This window comes from Apium graveolens, chromosome 6 (assembly GCF_009905375.1).
Source record: "Apium graveolens cultivar Ventura chromosome 6, ASM990537v1, whole genome shotgun sequence".
NCBI lineage: Eukaryota > Viridiplantae > Streptophyta > Magnoliopsida > Apiales > Apiaceae > Apium > Apium graveolens.
This window is the reverse complement of record NC_133652.1, coordinates 70,208,130-70,218,374: the sequence shown is the minus strand read 5'-3', so window position 1 is coordinate 70,218,374 and position 10,245 is coordinate 70,208,130. Positions and strand designations below refer to the sequence as shown.

The window sequence follows — 10,245 nt, the reverse complement described above, 5'->3', positions numbered from 1 at the left end:
TAATATTTTATCTATTATAATTATAATAATTAAAATATTTTTTGATATTTTTCACGATTAAAATAACTCAACTTTCCAAAATATCACCGATAATTCTTTTTAGTTAAATAAAATGATACTATTTTAATTAATAAAGAATTTTTAGCTGGAACAAAATAATATATATTTGTCCACTAATATTGTCCTTCCCCAAAAATCAGGTTTAGTTCACTGGAAAACGTATACTTAAAGTAGATTACCTTAAATATATAAAAAATAATTTAACAAGGTTAATTAAATAAGGATAAAATATAAGGTTAATTCGATAATATTACGGTGTATCAAAAAATAAGTATCTTAACAAAACTTTTAATATTTAATCTTTTATATAATAGTAATAGACAAATATATATTATTTTGTTTCAGCTAGAAATCATTATACATATTTAATCATATTTGTATTTATATAATTATATTGCGAGTATACGTCTAATAATAATAAGAAGAGTGTTTTATGTTAAATATAATTACATATTTAGAGTTACCAAAATAAAGGTAACCAAGTACCAACAACCAAATTTTTAATATTTCATCTTTAATATAATAGTATAGATAGTACATAATTCGTGCCATGTACACTTGTTTTTATCATTATATATTGTAAAATATAATTTTAATATATTGATTTTGGGATTCGAACCTTATAACCCTTATATAATAATTTTAGTATGCATCACGGTTATTTTTATCATTATATATTATAAATTATAATTTTAATATATTGCCGGTATAATCAAACCTTATACCTCTTGTAAAATAATTTTTAAGATTATATATAACGGTTCTCATCAGTTTGATCTGAAGGTGAATTGAGTGACCATGGACCAACAACCAAATTTTTAATATTTTGTTTTTAATATAATAGTATAGACTAATATATAACCCCTGCGATGTACAGTCGTTTTTATCATTATATATTATAAATTATAATTTTAGTAATATGACGCTTGTATGATTCGATCTTATATCAAATAAATAATAATTTTTTAAAATTATATCTAACTGTTCTCATCAATTTAATCTGACGGCCCTAGATTGAGTGAATAAGGACCGACAACCAAACTTTTAATGTTTCATTTTTAATTTAATTGTATATATATATATATAATATATATATAATTGTGTTCATGCTAGAAACCATTATGTATATTTAATTTTTTTTTTTGTATTTATATAATTAAATTACGAGTATAAATATATTAAGAAAAGTGTTTTAGGTTAAAAATAATTACAGATTTAGAGTTAATAAAATAAAACCAAATTTTTATTGTTTCGTATTTAATATAATAATATAGATACATAGATGGATAGAAGTATAGATAGATAATATAGATCAATTTCTAGGAGTGAGCATTTTCCGGTTCAGAACCGAGAATCGAAACGAACCGATCAAAAATTGTGGTTCTGGTTCGGTTCTTCACTAATTCGGGTTCGGTTCGGTTCTTGTTTTTCTAGAAATTTCGGTTCTCGATTCGGTTCGGTTCTTAACATACTAGAATCGTAAGAACCGAACCGAACCATATATAAATGAATAAATACAAAAAAATATATAAATATATGTATATATTACGTATTATGTTTTCTTATTTATAATATTTTGATAAATTTTAAGAAAAATATGATATTTATTGTATTACTCATTTTTTTAAATATATATGGAGTTTCGAATATTTTTATAAATATGTTTTTTCTTTTATATCAGAAAGTATTCGAATTGAAAATAATTTGCCACTAATAAAAATCTTTTTTACTAAATTACCCTTAATAAATAATCAAAACTAGTCAAAATTTATAAAATTAGAATATAAAATAATATGAAAAAAAAATAAATATAAAATAAAATATAAATTCGGTTCTTTCGGTTCAGAACCGAACCGAACCGAAATTTACGGTTCGGTTCCGGTTCGGTTCTTACATATAAACGGGTCCGTTTCGGTTCTTGAAATATTGCTATTTTGGTTCTCGATTCTTTCGGTTCCGCTCCGGTTCGGTCCGGTTCTGACCCGTTGCCCAGGCCTGTAAATTTACACGGTGAGATTTTTCTAAAAAACTTATGTAGTGGTAACATTTGTTTACGTGATCTTTGTTTATGAAAAGAAATTATTTTGAAAATCTTTGTCAAAATTATTTAGATTCTTTATCTTGGGTATCTTTTATCCAATATGCTAATTACCGTGTTATAGAATAATTTATATTCGTTCTTATCCATTAATGCTCATGGTTTTTTTTGGAAGACATAGGTCTGATAGCTATATTAGCCAAAAAGTGTTATGAGTATTTTTTTTATTCATTTGTCACTTTACTAGGAATATATTTGTAAAATCACCATTTTGTGATCAAATACAACCAAAAAAAATTCGGAAAAAGGAGTTACCAATGTATTTTGCTGATTATGAATAAAAAACATTAATTTTAGACTGTTGTAATGAGCTGACAAATAGTATTTTTGCATATAACCCACACTAAAAAATTCCACACTCCCTACTTTCTCATGCAATTGCTCTTTATTCAAGCTCTAATCTTAGACACTGCATCTACAGCCAGCAATTGACTAGTATAGAATCCAACGCACACAGTAAACTAATAAAAGGAAGTCAACATTATCACAACTTCACCAAGGTAACCATTGTGCTGAAAGGAAGTCAACAAGTACGAAACAAAGTCAACTCCTAGCACAATCTCGGGTTACAAACAAGTTCTGTCCCCTAGCTCACATGCTTGCATATTACTAGAGAATATCAACACTTAAATTCAGCTAAAATTGTACAAAAGATGCCCAACTCAACCCCCACCTTCCGTCCCAGCCAGGGTTAAGAAGAGAAAAGAAGAAAAAGGACAAATTCTACTATCGTCACCCAGGCAAAATCCAGTGCAGCTTCAGTCTCAGTTTGCAAGGATAAGCATGCCTGGAAAACAGAAAATAAATGAAAGCCAGCTCCTGACATAAAACTTACCAAAATTTCTGACTTTCAAGAGGACTTCAACAAATCTGTAAAATTCTGATGTTCAAATTATTGTACTTGTACTCTACCACCTGTAGAAAAAACAGCAGCAAAGGAAGGAAAGCAGTATAAAGATATAAATAAAACATACAATAAAAAAATAGTATAAAAAATCAAATGCACATGCCTTAATGTCACAGGGCACAGGATCCTAAAAAGCATTATCATCACCGGACACTATTGCTCTCTGAAAGGCAGTACCTAGCTGCATGAAACAAAGCAATGCATCAATTGTAAGTATTAGTAAGACAACCACCTCACACAAATTTAAAACTACCAAGTGTTTGGGAGCAACAGCGCCTATGCTTGCCAAATATAAATTCTTTATGCATGAACAAATAAGTAAATTTGTGGTTTAAAAAGTACGGAAGCGAGTTGAACTTATTTTTTAAGACCTCCAACTCGTCCTTTGAACCACTTTCAGACACCTTCCCATCTATTGCACATCCATCATTCACAAGGAAGCCAGAATCTGAGTCACATGAATCACCATGCGAAGATACCTGACTGCTGCTGCAAACGACGCTCCCAGGTTTGCCTTCACTGCTCCCAGTTCGTGACGCAGGTCCTCTGTCTACTACAGAGCCTACTTCGCTTGCAAGGCTGGTGACAACACTGGAATTTGAAAGACATCCATCAGCTCTTCCGGAGATACTTTGCTGCTCAGATTCAACTTGCCTGACCACCAACTCACTATTGCCTTCAACCTTTTGGGCACGTTGAGTTCCATTTACTTCAGCCATTTCTTCTGTTCTTTGAACCTCAACCCCTGATGATGAACACTCTTTCAATGCATGTCTGTCAACATAACTTACAATATTAGGAGATAATGAATCACAATTCTGAGGGCTTGCACTGCATTGGCGCTTTTCAGGACTGCCTTGTCCATTTGCCGCATTAAATTCTCTTCTCCTTCTTGGTTGTCTTCCAGCAGATCCTGGCCTGCAACCTTCATCTATAGGAGAAGATTGATCTTGATGCTGCCTTGGTGGCCGACTTCTTCTATAGCCTTCTGGATACACAAAAGAAGGTATCCGCCGCCTACTGACATGTGACACGGAAATTTCCATTCCCGGCTTCCAGAACACATACATATTCACAGAATGCCGAAACTCATCAACTGTCCCCCGTATATCAAACTGCTGACCTTCTTGTATTACCTCACCTTCTTTCCTTTGCAAGCCCATAAAAAAGGCAGAATGGGAGCACTGCTTTGATGAATCAACATAATCGTGAGGATACGGATGACACTGCAACTTTCCACACGTGTCCCGCTCAATCTGCACAAGATACAGAAAAAAATAGTCACAAGGCAAAGTGTTGTTTCGTCTGTCATTTTAGCTATTGCCACGTCAGGAGAGAGTCGAAATTAAGGTTGATCACAGTGGCCAATTAACATGTCAGAGTGGAATAATATTACCATCAGAGTCAATTGTCTCAGTCGAGATTCAACCCATCCTTTCCATGCACGCAAATCATCTCCATCAGCAGCAAAAATATCTACCTGCAAATAATTCTTATAGCCTTCAAAGAACATATACCGCTCAAACAAAGCGCCCCACTGTGACTTGTTCAGCTCAATCTCCTGAACGTTGACATAATATGACTATATGAGTAAAACACAACACACATATGCTACCATACCCAAAAAATTGAAGATCTAGTTACTACCTCACAAATCTTATTGCCACAATGGAACTGCTCCATCATCACACGAAGAGTACTGGTTGAGACATTGTAGCTAGAATTCATACATGGGTAAGCAGGGGTGATGATTGGCATATGATGAGTTCTATCACGAGGATTTTTACGAGGATCCCAGATAGAAAAACCAAGCTCGTCTTCTTCTATCGCACAAAGCATTACTGGATTTGGCCAGCGCCACTGCGTATATACCCTAAAAAAACGAGAAACCAGCATACTAGGAATGGCATTAGGATACATCTGAGAAACCTTAGCTACAAGAAGAGCCCAGTTAACACCGCCAAGAAATCCAGTCACCTGAAAAGAGAGTAGAATATGATTGAATCTGAAGCAGAAGAGTGTACACAAAAAGAAAACCTGGGAAAGAGGGATTTGCACAAAGATCACCACACTTACATTAGAATAAACACCACGCCTCTTCGCCCAATACTTCAAACAGCGGAGCGTAGTGCGAAAATGCTAAAATTTTGAGCACAAGAGTTAAAACAGCAAATTAGCACTATAATTTTATAAAATTAACACAAGAAAATAAGCAGCAACAACCTCAACATTTGGTACAAGCTTTAGGATCTGGTCAGCAACCCTACAGCCATTTAAAATGCGAACAGTTGTCTCGTCAATATTGTATAGAACAGACACATCGGAGATATCCAAGTCCTGTTGATGGTTCAGTAGCATTCATGAATTAGAAACCAGCATATGGTTAATGGTTCAGTAGCATTCATAAAGTAGAAACCAGTGTATAGCACTAAAATAGAACAACAATGATATATTTTTAAGAGACACGGCAAATTTCTGCTTAAAAACCGGTTGAAACTAGCTCAGCAGAGAGAGTTAAGTTTAGAAAGCCTAGAAAGTGTATGCCACTAAAAAATTTGGAAAGTCATGTACTGGAGGACTGAACTTGCAGAACTAATCGACATAACAAAAAAGTTATACTGGGAACACCATCCTATCAGGACTCTACACACCAGTATTTACGATGTACTCGTAATCAATTTATTATAAAGACTAAAGAGTCAGTATTACTCCAGTAAATCAATACCAAGTCAAAAGTATTAGCAATGACTAGTTGGTCAAAGTTAGCTCTACAGATACAGAACTCCTTTATAATCCTTTCCTGCTTCTCAACGACTATGACTCTTTTCAAATGTAGCATTTCAATCTTGTTCCAGAAAAGTTTTTCTGGTTGAGAGTTACTACCAAACCTCTTTTTCATTCTCTAAACCTCAACTCTCTTACATCTAACAACTCATACACACTTCATCGCAACATCTCTCCAACTGTGTTTTCACAAACTAAGTATAGATTTGCAATTTTCTCCATTCTCAGATTCCATCTTTAATTTTACCCTAAATTCTGGAACCCTAGTTCCAGACACATTTATCCATTAAGCTACAGGGCTATTAGGTTGGGAAGGAAATAAGAAAATGTACTTCACTTACCTCAGGCACAACCAAAAGAGACACACTTGCATAAAGAAGATCAATTGATATTCCATCAAACTTAAATTTCATGACTGGGACATGAGCATCTGGCACAGGCTGTAGTTCTGTAACTTCTTCCATCTCCTCCAAGATGTTATGTAGCATAAAGAAAAAGTCCTCCTGCGAGTCCCCGTTACATTGAGACATACATAATTTTATCTAGGCTGAGATTATATCATAAACATTCATGATTTACCTCCCGATTGACATAAGATGGTCCTACACATAGTGTATCAATGTCTGCTCCTGGACCATGGACCTGCCAATATAACGTTACCAACCATAGTTTAAACCTATTCCAAAGCGCAAAGGCATCCTGAAGCATAAGCGCAAACGCGAAGGGAGTGTTTCATCGAACAGAATACACAAATCTCAATATATATGTAACATAACAAAATTGATAAAAATAGTAACAATAAAATATTAAACAAGTCACATGAAAGATAATGTGATAACAAGAGCCATGGTGGAACTTGTGTTCATAATAACAAAAAAGATGAACTAGCAACAAAAGCATGTTCATCCTTATAACAATTTAATCCTCTTCTGCATCTAAGCTCCCAAAATCTTCATCGAGATTAGATGATACACAACACCCTCAAATTCTTCTTCTTTTCCCTCATCAATCTCCACCACATCAACTAAACGCCTTTAAGATTATGATTATCCAGAAACAGCATGCTTTCCTTTATTGGTGAGTGGTGAAATTTGAGGATCCCTGTGACATAAAATAAAATTCTATATATCTCATTATTCTTTTTTTTACTCCCTGTCCCATAATCCTTGTCACTTTTTCACAATATTTTAAGACGTATACAAAAAAGATATTTGACTACAACATTCTTGAAATTAACCTTTTTATACATCTAAAAATGTGTGCACAAGTCTTGGTGACAAAAACTATGAGGAACAGGATGCATTTTATTTACGTCTTCAGAATTTTATATGAGCCGCCCAAATATATTTTCTGTTTCATGATTGCTAAATCTGGTTTTAGTGATTATGATATATCCTTATACCTTTTTGGTAATTTTTTTCAAAATCTTCAAATATCAATGAAGTGGGTTTACATGTCAAGTCCCCACACTTGTGTCCAATTTCGGGTATATATCCTTGAATCTTATATTTTTTCAAAACTAAGAATACATAACTTAGATCCACACCCGATTCTGAGTAGCATGGATGTAATGTCAGGAAAAGAACACAAATGGACAAGAAAATCATTGAATGTAATAATCTTATAACAAAATCAAATCATCTTGGAAGTAGAGCAGAGGGGACAACCAGTGTATATAGCTAATGGTATTACCTGCTCGGACCGACAGCGGGCTCTTGTGTCTCAACAGACAGAAAGAGTTTAAAGAGAAATTATGTGAGCTGGCACGGTTTGATAAATACTTTTTACACCTTTCTAATCATCTTATGAATTATTTAAAAGAAAAAAAACAAGGGAGAGATCACAACTGAAAAATAAAATAAGATATGATCAATACTTTTTACACCTTTCTAATCATCTTATTAATTAGTTCAGAAAAAATACCAAGGGAGAGATCACAACCGAACAATAAAACAAGATAAACAAATGGTCGTATGACAATTCCAATGAAATATTCTGTCTCAACTTTAGGGACATACACAGAACACATGCATAATTTGTAAAAGTTTTCTTTGCCTATAATACCCCAAGTTTATCTTTGTTATTGAACAACTTTACATAAAGTTATGCGGGAGGAGGGGTAACATCGGAAATTCTAGGTTCCAGGAGCCATAAGATATAACAGAGGCTTTTAGATGCAGTATTAGTTCTGTAGAGTATCTCCACAACTGTTTTCTAATATATAATTAGAGAATAACTTCTTCTCATGAATCGTAGTAGCAATCGTAGTAACTTCTATCCACTTTTAACCACAACTCGGCACAGCAACTATAAAAAAAGGACACCAAGCATGAAAGTAAGAGATAACACATGCTTACCCCTAGACGATAAGAACCAAAAGTAAAAATGACAGCATTGGCATCCTCAACCATTTGATCAGTGTATCCTCGTAAGCGGGTTAGTTGCTTAACCCAATCTATGACGATCTACAATTATACAAGAATGAGGAAAGTAATCTAAAAGGAGAACTTACAGAATCTAACAGAAATCCAAAAAAGTACATAAGTACGCAGATACAATCAATAATTCAAATAAGTAATGCTCGTACATGATTAATTATGGCGACCAGTGATTCTACAAACTAATCAATTAATTAATTTCCAAATACATCAAATATATCCGCAAACAACAGAAAAATTTAGTTATTAACAGCAACTAATGTAATTTTCTGCAAACAATAGAATCTTTTAGTTATTAGCAAGAAAACAAGTGAAAAGGAAGACATACAGTACCTTGCGTATACGAGTAAGAACATGTTGTCGCTTAGAAGCTTCTTCGGGGGTTTCGTACAATTCAGCATCTTCTAGAAGCTTTGCCGCTCACAAATCAAATATTAGCAACACCAATACATAACATAGTAATGTATGTTCGTGTGGTGTGAGATGGAGAGAGAGGGAGGGAGGGAGAGAGAGAGAGAGAGAGAGAGAGAGAGACCAAACCTTTTGAAGCTGATTGTTTCGAGTAAAGTCAGATTGAGTGGGGCCGGTGAGAGAGAGGGGATTAGTGACACCGGCGGGGAGCTGGGCCAAACCCTCAGACGCCATTTATATGTATAATTGAGGTAGCACTAGCAGGATGAAAGTAAAATGGAGGGTAGGGGTTAATTAGAGAATAGAGATAGAGAACCCTAGATCGGGGAAAGAGGGGAATTGAAATAGTAAAACCCTAATTAAATTTGGATAGTAAGGGGAGGAGAAAAGACAAGTGTCTGATCTGAGACGGACACGCACGGGGATCGCGCCAAGGTCCGACCCCTCCAATACCCCAACAAGGGCTTTCAATTTACAACGTTGCAACTTGCAACTCATAACTACTTTCACGTACAAGTCAGAACTGATGACCCAGTCAAACCGCATTTTACGAATAATTAGTAAAAAAATGACGGTTAATTACGGATGAAAATTTTAATAAAAACTTATTTACAGTTTAGATGCGATTTAAAATTTTTAAAAATTACAAAATTGTAACTATAAATCACAAAATATATTTATAATAATATTTTATAGTACATAAACAAACAAGCGAACAACTTTATTTTGCTAAATTTTTTATTATTAAAAATTAGATTAACATGGTTCGCTAGTATTTTTTATTAGAAGACTAGAAACAACGGGTAGCCGAGTGATATTGATTATTACCCATTAGCCGAATATTTCATAAATGCGTTCAAATGTATCAACTGATTACAAAACTGACTCAAATGAGTCACCCATTCGAAATTTGTATAAAAAATATCACTCTATCGTGAGTCGAAATTCTTAAAAATATTATATATTGAGTTTCACACATTTTTTATAAATGATATTACATCCAAATGAAAGATTTTGAGTTCTATTATTTTAGATAATATTTTTAGATTTTTTAAAATTTATCTACTATTTATTTTTATTGAAATCAATTAAAACAATCAAAAAATTAAAAATAAATAGTAGATAAAATTTTAAAAATATAACAATATTATCTAAAATAGTCAAACTCGGAACCTTTCATTTGATGTAATATCATTTATAAAAAATGTGTAAAACTCAATATATAATACTTTTAAGAATTTCGACTAACGATAGAGTGATATTTTTTATACAAATTTTTAAATGGGTGATTCATTTGAGCCAATTTTGTAATAAGTGACTCACCTGATACATTTGGATGCACTAATTGACCTATTTGATAATTAACCCCATTTGATATATTTTTTGCTGTAAATCTTAATATTTTACATCAAGTGGTCGAAACGCAAACTGTACCGCAATAATCGCAAATTCGCAAAAACAAATGATGCATTTAACCATAATTGCAAATGCGATTGCGAATGAAAATTTTCTAAAATCGCTATTCGCGATTTGGTTCGAATTTTACT

General features: G+C 33.2%; 1 protein-coding gene across 6 annotated transcripts; it reads right to left on the bottom strand.

Moving 5' to 3' along the window:
- Positions 1-2,615: 2,615 nt before the first annotated feature.
- On the bottom strand, positions 2,616-9,175 carry LOC141668652 (nuclear poly(A) polymerase 4-like). Of its 6 annotated transcripts, none has more exons than XM_074475617.1 (12): positions 8,828-9,175; positions 8,621-8,698; positions 8,207-8,314; positions 6,429-6,548; positions 6,191-6,352; positions 5,289-5,402; positions 5,142-5,204; positions 4,713-5,042; positions 4,462-4,626; positions 3,437-4,321; positions 3,169-3,246; positions 2,616-3,073 (listed from the first exon to the last, which is right to left on the bottom strand). In XM_074475617.1, the coding sequence occupies exons 1-11, from the start codon at positions 8,930-8,932 to the stop codon at positions 3,193-3,195; spliced, it is 2,184 nt and encodes a 727-aa protein (XP_074331718.1). In that variant the 5' UTR covers positions 8,933-9,175; the 3' UTR covers positions 2,616-3,073; positions 3,169-3,192. The 6 variants fall into 6 exon arrangements, with proteins under 6 accessions (XP_074331718.1, XP_074331719.1, XP_074331722.1 ...); XM_074475618.1 differs by having other exon boundaries at positions 2,616-2,945; XM_074475621.1 differs by having other exon boundaries at positions 3,545-4,321.
- Positions 9,176-10,245: the final 1,070 nt, after the last annotated feature.

Coding starts and splice junctions, on each gene's coding strand:
- LOC141668652 (XM_074475617.1), bottom strand. CDS start 8,932: ATGGCGTCTGAGGGTTTGGCCCAGCTCCCCGCCGGTGTCACTAATCCC. Junction 5,403..6,190: donor CTCTTTTGGTTGTGCCTGAG/GTAAGTGAAGTA, acceptor AACCATCAACAG/GACTTGGATATCTCCGATGT. Junction 5,043..5,141: donor GGCGTGGTGTTTATTCTAAT/GTAAGTGTGGTG, acceptor CTCTCTTTTCAG/GTGACTGGATTTCTTGGCGG.